Below are 19,406 nucleotides of genomic sequence, written 5' to 3'. Positions count from 1 at the left end.
TGACAACCAGCACCTTGAATTGCATCCGGAAACACACTGGCAACCAATGCAGTCCATGAAGCAGTGGTGTTACCTGTGTTGAATAACCAGTTTTCTCAGAACTGAAGCAATTTTCTAAGCTCTTAGGCAGGTGGCTTTCCCATCCAACCTTTAGTATTGTATTTTCTGAATTAGAGATGCCAGGGATTCAGTCTTACACATGTAAATATTTATTTCAGGATACTGCTGCAGCCAGTCACAGCAAGTTGTACATCTGAACTAGGGACAGGTCAATAATCTTTGATAATTTGAAATTTGATAATTTGAAAACGTATATTTCTTCAAGCTTTGACGAGTCCCAAGAAAACAGTATTGCAGATATGCCTCCTTCTGCAGGAGAGGGATGAAAACAGATATTTTTTATTGCTTGAAAGTGCTGGGGAATTCTGGGAGTCGAAATCAATACATCTTAAAGTTGCTGAGACTGAGAAACACTGATTTAGAGGAATTAAGCGACTGCCCGCTCTTCTAGCTAATGACAACATTTCCCATCCTGCCTTTCTTCCGCACACAGTCACACAGCGTTCTCCACGCGGCCCTGCTAGATAACTTCCGCCTACAACTCCCACAGAAGAAAGCCTTCCCTCCACCGGGGTTTACTAAGGTAACTGAACCCTGAATGTTCACGCGCTGATGTCTGGGAATCGCAGTCCACAAGCGGGTTGGAGCTAAAGGGTCTGCGCTGGCGCAGCTGTCTTGCTGCCGCTCCTCCTAAGGGAAGTAGCGCCGCCATTTTCTTTGGCGGACCGAAGTGAGTGTTGTGGTTCCACACGGGGGAAACGAGTTTCCTTAAGCGCTGCCATTGCCTTGAGTGTCAGTCTCCTTTCAGGCGGTAGAGCGAAAGCGAAGGCGGAGGCGAAGGTGAGTTGGCCGAAACTTCTGCAGTAACGACGGCTAGTCTTGGTGGGTCCGTAGCGGCAGGTGGAATTGAGGCTGAAGCTCAGCCTGGCTTGGGCCGTTCCCCTATTAGCTGCTCAGACTGGTCTTCCTAGCTTCCTTTTCCCCCAGCAGCCCTCTTCTTTTCGGCTCAGTCATTGTTGCCGTTAAGTTTCTCTTTCCTCCCCCCTCTCCTTTCTTGAGCATCCTCCTTTCCTCCTCCGGCCGCTGTTGCTTTCCTCCAAAGTCCTGCATCCCAGGTCTCCTCACTCTCTAAACAAACTTCGCTCAGTTCTGTTGAAGAGTGAACTCTCGAGAAGGGGGCGAAAGCAGAGGGAATTTTTAATGGCCTCTATTATTGTCCTCCTCCTTGAACGCTTATATTTTCTTTGTATAAGGAATGCCTTTTTAAAAAAAAACTTTTTATGACTGTTTTTCTAATTTTGAGAGCTACCTCTGAAGGAGACACGTTTTTTCAGTGATTTGTGATCTGTCGGAATCGGGCATCGGGGTGTGCTTACCTAATAGAGTAGAATCGTCTTGGAACTGCCCTGTTTATTTTGGAGGCACTTAGAGTTAGTGACCCAAGAGTTGTGTGAATCTAGAAAGATGTCCATGCTCCATGCTAGTGGAAATTGGGGCAGAAAAGAAAGATCTGCAGAACTATTTCATTAGAGTTGGTGGTTGACTTGTTAGTTCATCAGGTGCGTTCTTGAGAAGATTGGGTAAATTGTTTGCATCCATGTTGTCATATGCATTTTTACAGGAATGAAAAAAAGGAAAATCGAATTCTAAGAAACTGTGCTTTAAAATATAGCCCCCTTTCTGAACTTGGATTTATTTAAGCAGCGATCTTAACAAGAATGACTGATTTTTACTTTTTGCAGCTTGAAATAGAATGAGTGGCTGTCGTGTCTTTGTTGGACGTTTAAGTCCCCATGCTCGGGAGCGAGATGTAGAAAAATTTTTCAAAGGATATGGCCGTATACGTGAGATTAATCTCAAAAATGGCTTTGGTTTTGTGGTAAGTAAATCTGTTTAAATGTATTTTCTCTTTTAAGCAGCTATTGGAGTGCTGCACTGTTTTTCTAGGAAAATATGAAGAAAAGAAGTGGGAGAGTCTCCATAATTGTATTTCTTGCATAACGTTGCTCCATAATATTGCTGTTAAACACTGGAGATGAGTTAGAAAGAAGCCAAGGCACTTCTTTTGACCCCTCAAAAGAATAAGAATACAGTACTGATAGGAGTACGTACCTGTCCACTTTTTAACTGGAGAAGATAATTCTGTTAACCAATTTTGTTTGCGTCCAAGCAAACTCTTATATGAACTTGCGTTTTCTATTCTGCTGCTAGAGACAGCTAACCAACCTGGTCCACTGTAGATAACAATATATTTGACTCTTTTCCTCTCTTGTTGCATATTTTTGCAGCTAATCAGAAGGACAGAAATGTTATGTATATTCTCCCATCCTTGAAAGAAGAAAATGGGAAAAGTAGTTCATAATCTTTCTAGTAAAGGAGTGGCTGTCATAGCTGTTAGTCTCGTGTGAAAGTGGTAGGGTAGCTTCAGATACTATTGATAAAACTGTAAGTAAATTGAGCATATGCTTCTGTTTTCCCTTTCCTCCAAGCAAAAGAGAGGATCCCCTTATATTTAGCCTTCAGAGTTTATGGAGGCTGCAAGTAGTTCTATTTTTCTTTTCTTTTTTTTGCCCAGAGGCAGTTTTCTCTCACCCTAGTGAATCGTTTTCTTTTGGCTTCTGTTGTATTAAGCACTGTAAATGTTAATATTGTAGGCAGATCTCTAAAATTTAGTAAAGAAATAGGTTGTCAGACTATATGCGCATCTTTAAACATATACCTTGGATTTTTATATAAATGATGTCTAAAAGTTATATTTTACACAAAATGTTGATTAAAAGTTATATTACAAAATTCTATTGAATTAATGCCTTTTACTAGGATATTTGAAAACGTATTTAAATATTAGTTATGGACAGGGTTTTACTGGTGAAATTTTGGAGACAATAACAACATTTACACAAACTTTCAAATATCCTAGTAGGAAATTACAGGATTTAGTAGAACCTTATAATTTAATTTCCCAGTCTTTTGGTGAAATCCTTGCATATGCTGAATATACATATTAATAAGGTATATTTTGTTTTATTTATTTATAATGAATGGATTTTTTAAAAAATACTGTAGCAACCTTAATCCTAATGGACACCAGATGTATGGGACTACATGTTCCATCATCTGTCACTCCTGCAGATGTAGTCATAGAAGAGGATAGTACAGTCTGTACTAGGCATGAGGAACCTATATATTTATGTTTTTCTGAGCTGCATCTTATACAGGTAGTCCTTGCTTAGCGACCACAATTGGGACCAGCAATTTGGTTGCTAAGTGCTGCAGTCACTAAGCAGTAAATCACGTGACTGTGACAGGCTTACAGCCTTAGTTCCCCTTCAGTCACTAAGTGAAAAATCATGTGACCATGACTTAAGATTTTACGTCCACCTTCTCTATTAACTGCTGGTCTCAAGCCAGTTATGAAGCACATGAATGGTGATCACATGACCATGGGCCACTGCAACAGCCATAAATGTGAGGATTGGTTGCAAAGCTTTTTTTTAAAACACTGTTGTAACTTCAAACACTTGTTAAATGAGGCAGTTGGTATGCGAGGACTACCTGTAACAGACCCATCCATTTATGGCAATAGGGAGGAATGCTGAGGAGTATTGTTTAGCACCATATGGAGACCCATAGGTTCTGCACATCTGATACACTAAACATCAGGGTTAGGCAACCTGATGGACTTCATATGTTTTAGATTATAGCTCCCAGAATGACCAGAGGAATAGCTGACAGAAATTTTAATAGCAAAAATATTTTACAATTGGCTTGTTTCATTCTTTTGCTTTCCTAGGAATTTGAGGATCACAGAGATGCAGATGATGCAGTTTATGAACTGAATGGTAAAGAGCTGTGTAATGAAAGGTAATGTTTAATTTCAAGTAAGTAGTATGACAGCCCAATTTACAAATCTGATTTTTTCTGTCTCATCCTAATGTACTTTGCGGGGTTATTGTGAGGATAGAATGAAAGGGAACAAAACCATGTATGTCAATTCATAAGAAAAAAATTCAAAATGCACAGTCAAGCAGTATGTTTATTAGGACCAATTAAATTTGCAGAGAAATTATGGAGTAACATTTGAGAATTAGATATTTTAAAAATCATGGTTTGGGAGGAAGGAGTGGGGGAAAAGCAATCTGAACTAATATTGAAGCACAAAGTCTTAATTCAGAGGGTTAATGAAGGAGAATGAATAAAGTGCTATAGTAGGATTTCAGATTATATATATACGAACACACACTATAAGGGGGAGGAGTAACTGTATTAGTGATTTTTATTATGTGCTAAAGTGGGATGACTTACAGAAATAATGTGGTGTTTTGGTTTAATATAGAGTAAGAGATTGATTATGGAAATTTTTGTATATCCTTGGTGTTAAAAGTCAGAAGCCACATCTTTTTGTAAATTTGAAAAAAAAATTCTCTTGTGTTTCTGTACTTTTTTAGTTTTCTTTCTTTCTTTGTAGTTTTTTGCTTTTTTTTGGTAATTTTTATTCTTCTCTTGAAACCTAATAACATTTGCTATAATGAGACAAACACAGCATATTTGTAACAAAATTAATAAATAGGCGGTTTTCTGAAGCAGTCCCAAGGCATTACTGGTCTATATCAGAGATGCTCTGATATAGAGAACTGCTTTGAGTCTTAGAGGTATCCCCTAGAACTCATTAAGCACAAATGGGACTCCCTTGCGCAGATGCTTGGGTAAATTAAGAAGCATCAGGAATATCTTCCTACTGAATCACCTTTATTCTTTAGCACAAACAATAGAGAACCCTACTTCTCCCCCACGTCCTCTGTGTATAACTTGATAGAGGGGGTTGGCGAGGAGCAAAATGCTGTCTACGAAATTGGCTTTCTAGCTAGTTTCTTGGCCAACTAACTAAACAAATGCTGTGGGAATGCATACATGTCACTTAGTCATCTTGCAGATCTTTTTACTTTTCTGTAACAAATGTCTGAAAAACTTAAAATATGTAGGCAGTGAGAGATTTTCTTGATTATAATGGTCTGAGTCTGAATGGTCTGTATTTGCTTTTGTTCTTAAGTATTCAAAATTAATTATCATTTCTTTTATTTGGCTGTTTTAGAAAAAGGTGTTTAACTTCAGTACGTTCTTTTCCACTAGAAAAAGAATGAAATACTAAAGTTATTTATTTTTATAGGGTTACAATTGAACATGCCAGAGCCCGAAGAGGGGGTAGGGGCAGATACCCACAGCGGTTCAATTACTACCAGTCTTATGGGGGTGGATCTAGGTAAGAAGGCTGTTTTGTTTACTGCACTCTTATATGTGGTTTTAAAATATCTCAGTCCTTAGGTTCAGGATTGTAATATAGTTGATACTGTATTTCTAGATACATTTTAAGATGTTTCTCCAGTGAGGCAACAGGATAATCACTTTGGGTAATGTAAGTCCATGCTAATGTAATGGCAAACAATTTTGGGGTTGGCACTTTATTTCTTTGAAGATGCTGGGTTTCAAATAAGTTAAACACTCACTGAGAAGAGAGGTATCTTAGTGAAGTAATTACTGCCTGCAACTGCGTCAAGTGCTTATGGATAGCACATAGTTGCTTCTACAAATTATTCACAGCTTCTACTCAGCCTCAAAAGGAGATGTTTGTCAGATTTTGGTTTCATAAAATTTAAATTTCAGTCTGTAAATTTCTGTTCTTGTATGAACATCATTGAATAGAATGGTCACTGTAAGCTGTACTGTGCCCCAGTTGGCTACAATTTTGGGTGGGAGGTAGCTGAACTATAGTTGAGAAATATAGCTGTAAAAGTTAGCAGTATCCCAAGGCTAGCCAACCTTACAATAAAACTGAAATTTGAGATCTTGAGTAATAGTTGTTTTGAAATGGACAGGAGCTATTGAAGAGTGTATATTTGTGATGCACATTTGATAGTATCCATAAAAAATAATTCTCATGTTTCTCAGATTCTCTGGTATGAACTGTTATTTGAAGTATCTAGTACATGTTCAGACACTTGTATTGATGGTTATATAAAATATAACATTTGTATTTTTGCATTTCATTCTGAGGCAGATTTCTTGCCACCCACAAGTACAAAACATTGAAAATTTGTACTTTTGCATATTGAAGTATCCTGTTCAGCTTCTCTTTTCTTTAATGCAGTGATATTGCTGCAGTAGGAATGATCCAAGGTCCAGGCTAAAAATGAACTTTTACAGTAGGATATGTGACTGACATTCATGGGTATCTGGCATGGTATTAACGTTCTGATACATAGTGCCAGACAAGAAGAGACTACTATTTCCAATGACTCAGCCTGCCAGTTGGGGGATTCTGAAACTTCTGTTTAAATGCTCTGAAGACCTGGATATTCTGAAAATGGGGGCATTTTAGAGGTATGCAAATTAAATGGTATGCAACTAAATTGCCTCTGCTTCAATTCCCCCCGCCCCAAAATGTTGTCGCATTTGATGTGATACGACAAAGCCATCATTTTGAAGGTAGGCTGAATAAACAAATGTGGAGGCCTTAATTATTCATACATTTCTTATAATGCCTTGGGGTCTGATGGCAACAAGCCAGCTCTTGTAGTAGCACAGCTGTTGTAATGTCAATGAACTCAGTAGTTCCTGAGCTTGCTGCAGCTTATTGAAAGCCCTAGTACTGTATTAAGCACATATAATCCGTGACCTTATCCTTCCAGAGCTGATTTGTGCACATGTATTCATTATTTGTGCCAAAGGTATAAATTCCTTGAAAAATGTCACAGTAGGTGATTCCTTTCAATATGGAAGCTTTCAGTACTGAAATGTTGTTTATGGAACTAACTGATGTATGCTCTTATGTGGACTGGCTTATAATCTCTTTAGCACATCTTGCTTTTTGTGTGTATTCAGTATTCTTGCTTTCATAATGTAAACTAGTAACAACTCTCTGGTACCCTTGTCACTATTTAAATACAGAGTAGCCATATTTGTTAGAAAAGAAATGTTATAAAGAGATAAAATCTGTCAAAGCAGAAGTGTTTAGATTTTCTGCTGGAAATATAATGAACTGTAATGGGAAATGTTTTCGTTTTGTAGTCAGTATGGTCCACCTCTTCGTACTGAACACAGACTTATAGTTGAGAATCTTTCTTCACGTGTCAGCTGGCAGGTGAGTTGGACCTTACATTAAATAACATTTATTTTTTAAAACAAGGGTGGGTTTTGGTTTCCTAAAAGATGCAACATAAAGCATTAACACGTTTTTTTTTTAATCAAGAGGCTTAAAGTTCTTTTATTTGCATTTAAAACTGCTGATTAGTGTTTCTTGGACAAATGAAATCTTCACCTAATAAGATTGTCAGAAAAAAGGCTCTCAGTGCTTTGACATCTAAGATATTAAGTAAAAGGCTGGTCTCATTGAGTGGTAACAACTGCAGGTTGCTTCCAATTTATATGTGGCTTCAATAGAATGAACAGAATTATCACATGGTTAAAAGTATTGTGTGTATGTTCTAATGCAGGATGTTTCGTGCATTATGTTATCTGTATTCTGAAAGGGACTTGTGGCTTACAGTGAGTAGCTAACATGATTTTAAACATCCAATTTGTGCATGTATTTGGGCATAAGTATTGTCAGTGAAACAAAAAAAAATTTTTGCATAGTCATTTGGGACTGAAAGTTCAGACCACAAGTTTCTTATTCTCTAACGTGCCTGTGGGTCGGTGTATTCTCTCTTCTACTAATGGGATTGTTCTGGCTCCTAGCAACTGTTTGGAATTACTTAAAACATTTTTAGCAAACTCTCTATACCCCTCAACAAGTTTGGAAACAATTATATGTTGTTACTTTTCATTCTCCCTTTTAGTTTTAAAAAGATGGCATTCAAGTTACTAGGCCATTCTTCTCCAACCTTGTGTCCCTATATGTGTTTTCTTATAGCATAAATTCTGTGGTCAAGAATACCAGAGTAGTGATTTTTAAAATATATATATATATACATTTCCGGACTTTTTAAAAATATCAAAGGACTGCAGATAATGCTGGATGGAAAAAATAGATGTTATTCTACAGTAGAAGTAGGCAAACTCAGTGGATGCTAAATCTGTATTGTATTTTAAGCAATTCTGTTCATATTTCATCTATAATTTTTCTATAATTCTCCCCTGTATGAACAACTAAATTCTATTATGCATGAAGTAATACAAATTCTAATGTATTTTTGACACCGTGATATAATTGCATGGCTGTCATTTTTATTTAATTTCATTTTTATCTCCTTTTTGTGTAAGTGCAAAATGTTTGAAATCAGAGACAGTTGTTTCTAATTCAGAACAAGATGACCAACTTTGCTGAAAATGTTCAGACACTGTTCTGACCATTCCAGAAGTGTTTCAACCCTGAAAGAGAACATTCAGCCTTGAAGCATTTTGAGCACTACTATTTTTTCACTGCTGTAAATTTCAAAACCTGTTCTTTAAATAGCGTTTCCACTATCTCAAGAAAGGAAGAACAAATAAGAAAAGGTTGGAAGTAAAATAAACCCTCAGTTTAACAAACTAGTGGGGAAAAAGGGGTATTAGAGTACAACATCTGTTAAATCCATTGGGATTTTACACATGCATAAAATGGCAAGTGGGGTTTAATACTTAACATAAAAAGAGGATTTTATGCATGGAATATACAATATAAAATATTGACAGATTTTCTCTGATTCATCTGAAGTCTGCTAAACCAAGATCTGTTAAATAAATAAATAAAATTACAGTAAACCTTGACTTACCAAATTTGTATGGCTGCCCATCTCTCAAAAAATGACTCTGGGCGGTGTACAACACTTAAAAAAACCAATAAATATATTAAAACATTCATTTTTATAAACTATAAAGAAGCGCAAGAGCAAGAGAGGATGATATTAGCCATAGTAAGGGAGCTATCATAAGATGTCCCTGGTCCCATGGGACCCCCAGGGCTGAAGGCATAGCCAGGTTTTGAGGGACCTGCAGAACATTTAGAGGGATGGAGCTAATTCCATAATTGAGTAATTACCTAAGTATGAACTGGATTGCTGTCAGGAGAATAATTGTAGCAGTTTAATATATTGCACAATAATTTTAGGTGAGTGTAGAGATACGTCATAGCCTTTGGAGCGGAATGGATGTCTTCACTGACTGGCATAACATGCTAGACTTGCTCTAATACGAGAAATTCACATGGGTGAAGTCAGGAAGGTTGGAAGTTTGATTATTTTGGGGAGCCAAACATGTGCCTTTAATATAGGAATGCTAGTGTAACTGTCCAAGATTAAAAAGATTCTGTTTAATTAGTGCATCTCTGACCCTCCAGGTTTGTAGTGTTGTCTCTAAATTCTTATGACACGAATGTGAAAGTTCTCTTATAAAGATTACATTCAGCAATATATCCCTGTTCTTACATTTCAGGGAAAAATGAGTAAAATAGTTTGAAAAAAGTTAATTTGGTAATTGTATTATTTTTATGAGTGTTATAGAAAGAACATAATCTGTATCCCCTGCCAAAATGATTCACAGCCCAATAGACATGATGTAGAAGGAAGTAAAAACTCTGAAGAGAAAAACGGCTTAGAGTTTCAGTACGTTTCAGTGTTCTTTTTATAAATACCCAGGTGGAAAGGACTCTGAGAAGGAGGCCTCCAGTGGCAATAATGTTTTTTAAAAAAAAAAAGAGTGCTGCTGAATCACACCTACTTAGCCCAGCATCTGATTTCCAGTATGGACCAGCCATGCTTTCTAGCATGAGTATAAAAAGGGAATGAAGGTAACAGCCCTTGAAGTATGTTTTTGCAGCATCTGAAATCCATATTCTATTACTTCTAACATTTAACTACAGAAGATATCCTTCCATTATTTTAGTCCAAGTTTGTTGATGAAGAAAGCCTCTTTGTTCATCCTGTTCACCTATCAACTGCCACTGGCAGTTTCATTACCTGTTGATGCTACTTAGCATGCTATCTTTTTGACATTTTATCCAGAGAAAAATTGTTTCACAATTTTCCTAATACATTTTTGAGATGTATGCAGGTTTTGTTTGCTATTCCTGGCATGACAGTTTCTAGATGCTTTTCGGTGTTATTTTTATAGTGAAAGCAGGGAAACATACGAGAAATAGACTTTGGGCAAACTCACTAGGTCATTTGTGCCTAACAACTGTATTCTGACAGTTTTGTTTAGTCACCACCTAGTATGATTATACTGGGGCTTCATATATATGTACAGTGATGGTATTGTTCCCTTAATTTGCTTTATAATGTATATTCATTTATTATGAGCCAGTATTCATATCTTTAAAAATCCCATCAGTTCTTGGTTAGCTGCAGGGAGAAAAATTGTATGAAATAGTTCATGTGACAGTTTTCACTGGACGACATCAAACACTGTATACTTCTGCTGAAATGCATGTGAAAACCACCAGAATCGTCTCATCAGGTATAATGGCAGCTTACAACATGGAATAATTTCTACATGGTTACATTTTAAGTGTATGCCATCCTCCCCATTCATGCGTGAACCTCGCCTTACAGCAAATTATAGACAGAGGATCCATGTGGTTCTTTCTTGTAAGCACCTTAAAATCTTTTTTCCTTACTTTTAAATCATAAAGTGATTTTCTGTTCAGATCTATTTTGCTTCCATGATACAAACAGCTAACTGTTTTGAAGGAAGGTATGCCATGTTTTGATTTAGGTAAGATTATCAATTGTATAAGAAACACTAAGTTACTGCAGGTTTTGGTTTGTTACAGATGTCACTTAATGCTTACAGAGTTCATGCTGTGCTTGAAAAAGGTAGTCGCTTTAAGCTGGTAAATGTTAAATGTCTGCCTTCTACTGGCAGAAGGAAAATATATTTATCATAATGCATCCATCCCCATTTCTTAAATTAGTTTGTTTGCCTAGTTTAATTTCATTTGAAACAGGAGACAATGAATAGCAACCACTGACTTTGCTAATATTTTCCTAATTTCATATAACTGGATATACTACAAGATTGTCATAACTGAAAGCCTTGCAAAGATTCAAACCCATTCACTTTGTAAGATCTCAGGAATTATAATTGGAAGATAAAAACCTTAGGGTAAATCTGACATAAGCTAAGTTTCACAGTCCTTTGAAATCACTTTCCTTCCTGTTTTAATTTTGGTGAGAGGGACACAAAACCAATACTTGAATCTTGCTAACAGAAATCAGCATACATGACTGAGGCACGCTCACAAATTCATTAATATGTCTTGAATTAGCTAGCATTTAATTCTAGCCTTTAAGGTGACAGCATATTATAGTGTTTAAAGGTGCCAGTCTCCCACTGATACATGCCTTTAAAATCCAGATCCTAGTAACTCCCGAGGGTGTGTACGCTCTGATATAGCTGATTTTCCTCCCTTTAAAAATCCTCCTACAATCTAGGATGAGAAAATTAAAAAAACTTTTTATTTAAAAGTGTTAATATAGAGTTATTTCAGTTTTTCTTCTAATTTCTAGAGAAAAATAACTGAGTATAAATTTCAGTTACGACATTTCCATTGATGTATGTAGAGCTAATTTAACATTAAGTTGAGTTAAATTTCTCAGCAGGGAATCAAATTTGAAATATTATATAATCAGATTTATAGATAGATGGGTGTCTATGCACAATCTTATTTCAAAGTTAAAGAATTAAAAATTGTGCAAAGGTTGGTTAAATACACCTTTTTACTGTGATATAATAGTTTGAATTACTGTTGCCATTGTATTGCATTATGTGTTATAAGCTTTATATTGAGGGGATTCAATTCAATGTATACTAATTACTCCTGTCTTAATTTCAAAGTTCTTCTACTTGTTGAAATATTATTAGAAATGTCACTACCAGTAATGCAGAATTTTGACTGGAGTATTCAGTATATCGTAAAATTGAATCTTGTTAAAAAGGAATGTCTGCTCTTCAAGTTTGTTTTGTGTTAGGATAAAGGCTTAGGTGTTTGAACTGTTTGATTCACATGCTAGCTTGTAAAATCTAAACAGAACTTTATTAAATACTATATAACTTGAGGCATCCTGTAATCTAGTTCAGCTTTAGGCTTTTTGTTTGTATATTTTTTTCACAAATATACTCTAACCAAGTTCATTTTGAACCTCTTTTAACAGCCTTGCTTTGGGTTAGCCCTCGTTTCTCTTGTGTGGAGGAGAAAGAACCCAAGAGGTTGGGGTTCCTAGTGGCTGAATTTCTAGGGCTTGGCCTGTTCTGAGTTTTCCCTTTGGTACCCATGACCCACCTATCATGGCGATGTAGACCCTGGTTGGCTCACAGCTCGATTGGCTAGCACAGGTCAGCCTCAGGTTCTAGAGCCACTTCCGGAGACTTTCCAGTGCTTTCAGGGCCTTTGGTCCATCCCCTTGAAGCACATTGCTATGCTCCATTCCTCTACCCCTCCCATGTAAGGGAGATCCTCTTGATCTGCTAGGCAATTATTGGACAAGCGACTCTTTGCTTAAGGTACCTGCTTGTATCATCTGACCACTTGTGGTATGTTGTGGTAAGTAGCCTCTGGCTATAAAATGTCAGCTATTATTGGGACAGTTTGTAAAAGTTAAGAAATAATTCATAAACAACTTGTTTTAAAACATCTTTAACACTTAGTTACATAGCATTGCAAAATAGACTCAGTCTCGATTACATTAAATGCAAGTCTCTGTTAAAATAACACTAAGGTTGTGGCACGGACTGACAAAAGCCATACAAAAAATTAGTACTATCTTTTGACAGGTTGTGGCAGAATCTTAGCATTAACTTAATAAAGACATTTGTGTTTAATTTTTGTAGAAAGAAGTAGAATGTTTCCAGGCAAACCTTGAATATACAAGTGAACTGAGATTTCAGGCTTGATCAAATGCTTGCATTTAATAACACCATTCATATATTACATAGTTAAAGAACATAGTGTAATACTTTAAATGGTATATAATGTCTTAGCTGTACAATTAGTTTAATTTTTCTCATTATAGTTGTAGTATATGACATTTGGCTGTAGTTTATTAACTATGAAGTCCTGTTTAACAATGCATCTTGAATATCATGTTCATTTTCTAAGCTGCATTATAACTCTTACTGCAGGATTTGAAAGACTTCATGAGGAAGGCTGGGGAAGTTACTTTTGTAGATGCTCACAGAAACAATCCAAATGAGGGGTAAGTTTAAATTTTGCATCCACTGGGGGTGGGGTGGGGCTTTAGATAGCAGACCTTCCACCATATAACAGGCAGCTTTTGATAGTCCAATTTGTTCTAGAATATAACGGAAAATGCTACTGTTAAAATCAGATTCCAGAATCAGCTGTCCTATCTTGGAGCAAAGAACCACGCTGAGATGATTGGTTTGATCTCTAGTGTTTTTTGTTCTACTCTACTAGGCAGAAAATGCTGCTGAACTGAAGGGCAGTGGGAAAACCCTCACAGATAAAACCCAGAAATCTAAGGCGGGTCTGCTTTGAGTTTTTTCGATGGGAGATTCAAAGTTTCTAAACTACGCATGCGTTTCTCCCCCTGGATCGGTGCCCCCTCCTGTTCACCAGCAGTACTCATGACATCAGCACAGAATTATTTATATCATGTTTGTATCCTAGCTATTGGGATCGTGGTTTTTTCTAAATGTAAACAGTTACAAAATCCATAATAAGTCTGTTACCTGCTTTTTTTATTATATGCAGAATCAGTGGAAGTAAAGGAAGCAATCAACTCCTGTTCATCTCTGTTTAGAAATTGTTTCCTACACAACCATAATCATACTCTTGGCTAGAAATAGCAAAATCTCCATGGAGAAGTTCTAAAGAATAGACACAGAAAATATTTCAGGTCTCTGTTACGTCCTGGAATTCTAATAGCTTTAGAATTTGGTATAAGTAGTTACTGTAATATTGATACTGATTATAGGTGTTGGAAGAAACTAAGATAACCAGTAACGTATTTATACAGGTAGTCCTTGACTTACAACCATTTGTTCAGCGACCTTTCAAAGTTACGACGGTGCTGAACAACGGGACTTATGACCAGTCCCCGAAGTTACTGCCGTTGCACACACACACACCCCCCCGCAGTAACGTGATTGCAATCTGGGCACTTGGCAACATGTTTGCACTTATGACCAGTTGCCAAGCACCCCACAATCATGTGATTGCCACTTGCAACCAGAAACTCAATGGGGAAGCTGGCAGGGAAGGCCGCAAGTTTCTGGCGTAAGTCTCCCCCACTCGTGTACCCTCTCCAGCCCCTCTGCACTCACACCGGCCACTCATGTACCCTCCCTGACCCATGCTGGTCTCTTGTGCACCCTTCCTGACCTGTGCTGCACCCCCATGCATCCTTCCCAACCCATGTGGTGCCTCTCACACACCCCACATCCCCTTCCTGACTCATGCTTTACGACTTCATTGCTTAGCGACCGAAATTCCAGTCCCAATTGTCATCGTAAGTTGAGGACTACCTGTACTTTTGTGAAAGAAGAAATGCAAATTTTCTTGGTCACCACTAACAATGTTGTCATTTGTTAATGAATCAACAGAGTGGTAGAGTTTGCATCGTCCAGTGACATGAAGAGTGCCTTGGATAAGCTGGATGGCAGTGAGTTGAATGGGCGCAGAATTAAACTAATTGAAGATCGCAAAAGGCGCAGGTATGTTGTTAGATAAAAACACAATAAGGATGGCGGTAAAATTGTAATTTGGAATATTTATTGTGATAGTTCAGGGAATATTGCTGAATAAACATAGTTTAGCCCCAGATTTTTCTATTAAAGTATAAATTACCCATCAATTCTCACTTGATGTTAGTAGCAGATTTTGTATGTTTCCTCTAGGGGCTCCATTCCACAGTTCAGGCAGCATAATTTGTATATTTATGGCTAAGACAAGTATGGCAGTACCTACAGGGGAGAGAGAGAGATGTCAGACAAACAGTTAATGTTGTCTGGCTCCAAAATTGTTCAAAAAAAATTATGAAATAAAATAGCCCATAAAACAGAAGGAAAGCAACTGAATTTGCTGTTGCTTCAACTTTTTGTGAGCCACCCAGAATTGTTTTAGGATGGGCAGCCATAAAAATCTTTTAAACAAACGAACAAACTGTGCCCAGGTTTAAGGGAAGGAGACCTTTCCTCCTTTCCTCTCTCAAATGGTGGAAGAAATGAGAAGTGTGTTCTTTCTTTCATCCTGGAGGCATCAGTAAAAGCAAATTGCATCTTTGTACTTGATTCTTCTACTGGGAGGTTGCATGTGGACTTCGTAGAGAGGACAGAGCTATTATTGTTAATGGATAAATGAATGGATTTATGGAATTCTGTTAAAGTTACAGAATCATTTTTCTACTAGATGCTGACAGACATATTGGGCCATATGCTGATGCTTAGATTTGCCATCAGCTAAAATAATAGCTAAAGGAAATTGATGCAGAAGCACTATGCTGGGTATAGAAATAGCAGTAATTAGTTCTGGACACGGGTTAGTGTTTATCTAAAGTAATGCATTAACAGGTGTCAGGTCTAGAAAGCTACGTACCTGTTGACATCATGTGATTTCAAATGCCATTTCTGTCCTGGATCATCCAAAAAACGATTCATTTTGAGCGCAGCTTTTGAGCTAAATAAAAAGAGCATTTGAAACCCAAATGTAACTCTTGGGAAATAAGGCAGGAAAGAGAAATTGGATTATTATGAACTGAGGAGTATATCCTTGGTGCTCCAAGAAGCAGTAAGCCCAGTGAAGCTGAACTAGAAAACCAAAGAGAAACCTGCGTTTTCAAGATTTTCTGTAAATGGGTTACTATAAAGAGACATACCGAAAAGTTCTTAACTGTCTAGGATCTTCAGACTACTACAGTTGATAGAAACATGTAAATTTGCATACAAAGAAATACTTGGTGAATATGAAGACTGATTATAGAGTATCATGCACAATTAAAATGAACTTTTCAATATTTATTAGGACCCGATCTCGTTCTCGAAGTTATTCAAGATCTCGCAGCAAGTCAAGATCTGCAAGATCCTCCAAGTCAACCAGCAAGTCTCGTTCTAGAAGCCACACCCCTGAAAAAAGGGGCTCTCGGAGCCGTACACCGGAAAAAAAAGGCTCTGAGAAAAACCACCACTCTGGCACACAGAATTCCTCTCCATCTCCTACCCCGAAGAAGAGGTCTCGCTCTAGATCAAGCTCCGCTGAAAGTTGCACTTAAGATATTTTGAGAAACGTATGAATGTTTAATTTCCAAATCAAATTTTCTACAAGCTTAAATAAGTTGTGGATGGGGGCATTCTCAAATGAGCACAGATGTCTGAGTGCATTTAGTTAGGTAAATTGTAACCAGTAAAAAACCCAATAAATTGGCAAATTACACCCAAATGTACTATGCACTGTGTTGAGGCCTTGCTGACTAAAGTAGGACACGTTGGAGTGTTGTCTTCATTGATGTACACAATGAATTTAAGACCTAGACTGTGGTGCTGCTTTTCAGAGTCCTCTGTGCTTTGCACATAGATTGTCTTGTACTTAGCAACCAGTAAACCATCAAGTTCACTACTAACATGAAGTTTTAAGCTCGACATAGCAGTTCTGTTTAGTAGTGCACAGAAGGGTATCTGGATCCTGAATGATTTGTGGCTTATTCCACACTAATATTTATATATCAAAGTAGCAAACCTCAGAAATGTTTAATGTTACCAGGTTAAGTTGCAATGCATTTTGGAATACTTGTTTAGATTAGATCTTGGTTGAGAAGTGTGTTTCTGCTTTGAGTTTGCTCTGGACTGGTACTGAACTTTTCATGATGTTCCAAGTAGAAGGGAATCTTCAATACAGCAGTTTAGGAAAACATTTAATCCATTTTGTAGAGGATGCCCTTAAAAATTTAAAGACACGCCACTCTTACTGAAGCTCCAAGTTTTTATTTTAATAGCATACAAAAAGTATTGTTCTGTATGGCTTCCAGTACATGACAGTAATTGTTAGAGGTACATGAGATATTGGAAGCAATCAATTGTCAAATATAATGGAAGATAATATTCAGTCTGTCAAGGTAAGTAAAAGCTTAATGTGTTGTCAATTTATGAATGCTAAATTGTGAAGTGGCATTTTCCTTAGTTCTACAAAACATGATTTAGCTTTTGTTAATAGGTAGTACCTTAACTTTGTGATCAACTAAATTATCTGGCTTCCATGTAGCTAAAATGAGGGAATCCATTTGAAATATTTGTAAGCAACCTTAAAAATGTTTAAATGTACTGATGTGCTATAGTATATAAAATAAATCTCCCTGTATCTCCCCTGCTTTTTGCAGCTTTGGTGGTATTGCTCATTTAAACTACATTGGTAAACTTTTCTTTGTTAACAGTTTTTGTTTCCAATAAAATTGATACACAATGAAATCTTAGTTTGTCAGTCATTGTTCAGTTAATTAAACATGGATACAAGATTGGGGGATAGGGACTGAGACATACATTTATTCAAATTTATTTAATTTAAATTTAATATACATAAAGGACTTGGACCATTGTGGTCGTTCTATATCTTCAGCTCTACAATATTCTTTTTGACAGTATCCTTATTTTTACAAGAGATACTTTTTAAAGCCACCATCAAATCACAGATCATATACTTATCCCCAGCTGTGTTCATGGTAGTTTACAAAAGAATAGTCCTTGTAGGTAAGTCACTGAAGACCCATTATTATTCTGGTCACTCTTCTATACTTCGCCGGCTGTATTATATTCACTTTCAAATGTGACCAGAATTGTCCATGGTATTCCAGATACATGCATACTGTCCATTTGTATAAAGATAGTTGGCAGTTTAATTTTCAATCCCCTCCAAGCATAGAATTGGGGTTTTTATTGTTTCAACCCTAATGAAATTTTGGAAATAAATTTTGCAAGGATAACTCCAAAAACAGAAAAGGACCAATTTAGGCGGGGAAAAGCCAGCAAAAGAAAATAGGTCAGGTCCAGCCAGAAAAAAATTCCTAATGCATCCCTTGGGGATAGGCGGTTGGAATGCTGCCATTTTTCCATTTTTAGCCCCCTCCCACCACCTCTTTGGTCATGTGAGTCTGAGCAGTGTATGTATAGCTTGCCCTGTGCTTCCCAGCACACACACAGCAGCTTGCCCTGTGCTTCCCAGCCTAAACAATATAAGGGAAATGCACATAAATGGATGCAACAATTCCTTCTTTGCACACACAAAAAATACAGATGCCTCCTATGGCTGCTGATGGTAAATGTGTTAGAATTCTAGAAGCCACACACTGCATGCTTTGTCTACCTTATTTATGGCTGCTGCATACCGAGGTGACATCTTCACGGAGCTCTTTGATAATCTCTCAAGATCTTTTTCTTTGTTAGACAGCTCAGACCGTGTGTGTGTGCGTGTGCGCGCGTGCGCGTGCGCCACATAACGGTATACCACATAATGGTGCATAGACCATTCTCCCAGTTTAAACTTCTGGAACTCTTCAGTCACTTTTGGTTTCTACCATTCTCAGTACTTGACAAGCTCATTGTTTACCATTCCTTTCTGAAAAGTTAAAGTGCACCAATTCCAGCACGGGCCCTTGACGGACTATTTCTAAATTCCCTCTGTTGACTAAGCTGTCCACTTATTACTATGCTTTCTTTTCTGTTTAAGCTGGTTATAATCTATAAAAGGATAAGTCTTCATCCATGTGCCTGAAGACATTCTGAACTCCAGAAATTTCACGAGGATGGATTTACTTTTTGCCTTTGAGAAAGCCATGCTGGCTCTCTCTCAGCAAGATTTGTCCCTCTATAGGCTTAGCTGTATTTTTTTTTCTTTGATTAGGCCATTTTTTACCAACATACCTGGTGCAGAAGCTGACTAGTTTGGAAATCTAGATCTCCCCACATCCCTCTGGAAAATCCATGAACAAGCTTGAGGATCTGTGTTTTGGGTGCATGTTCATGGATGACTACAGAGGGAAGTTTCTTGTGCTTGGCTGTCATTACTGCTGCTTTGTATTAATGCCATGGAAACAAATGGAGAATCTGATGAAGGTGCAGAAGAGTCTGTCAGTTGCCTGATCAAAAACTTGGGTTCTTAAAAGGCAAACAGGGTCCCATTACCTGACTTTCTTAGGCCTGAGTATTTCTTCTGGTTTCTGCTTTGTTTCTTTTTGGTTCTTAGAAACAGCAGCAAAGATTCTGTCTGATAGTATTACCCACAAGATCTGACTGTCTCCTTTAATCCATTTACTTTGCTTTTTCTTTTTCCTCTGCATCATTCCTCTTGCTGGCCAATAGTCAGGCCTTACAGAATCTCCCACTACCTTCTGCCTACTTCCCCTGCCTGGAGAAGCATTGTGTAGAAA

General features: G+C 37.4%; 1 protein-coding gene and 1 long non-coding RNA gene across 3 annotated transcripts; one reads left to right on the top strand and one right to left on the bottom strand.

Moving 5' to 3' along the window:
* The first annotated feature begins 732 nt into the window (after nt 1-732).
* Nucleotides 733-17,451, top strand: LOC134487765 (serine/arginine-rich splicing factor 5-like). Of its 2 annotated transcripts, XM_063289805.1 has the most exons (8): nt 738-900; nt 1,803-1,939; nt 3,854-3,924; nt 5,228-5,320; nt 7,126-7,198; nt 13,156-13,229; nt 14,599-14,709; nt 16,016-17,451. In XM_063289805.1, exons 2-8 carry the CDS (start codon nt 1,814-1,816, stop codon nt 16,260-16,262), a joined length of 795 nt encoding a protein of 264 aa, XP_063145875.1. In that variant the 5' UTR covers nt 738-900; nt 1,803-1,813; the 3' UTR covers nt 16,263-17,451. The 2 variants fall into 2 exon arrangements, 1 of the variants encoding a protein (XP_063145875.1); XR_010066885.1 differs by lacking the exons at nt 14,599-14,709; nt 16,016-17,451 and adding an exon at nt 12,189-12,577 and having other exon boundaries at nt 733-900.
* On the bottom strand, nt 14,618-18,958 carry LOC134487766 (uncharacterized). The gene is made up of 2 exons (XR_010066886.1): nt 18,901-18,958; nt 14,618-14,958 (listed from the first exon to the last, which is right to left on the bottom strand). It is a non-coding gene; the product is annotated as an uncharacterized LOC134487766 (long non-coding RNA).
* Between the last annotated feature and the right edge of the window lie 448 nt (nt 18,959-19,406).

Source organism: Candoia aspera, chromosome 1, assembly GCF_035149785.1.
Source record: "Candoia aspera isolate rCanAsp1 chromosome 1, rCanAsp1.hap2, whole genome shotgun sequence".
Taxonomy (NCBI): Eukaryota; Metazoa; Chordata; class Lepidosauria; order Squamata; family Boidae; genus Candoia; species Candoia aspera.
The sequence above is the reverse complement of the archived record's forward strand: the minus strand, read 5'-3'. Positions and strand labels throughout refer to the sequence as shown.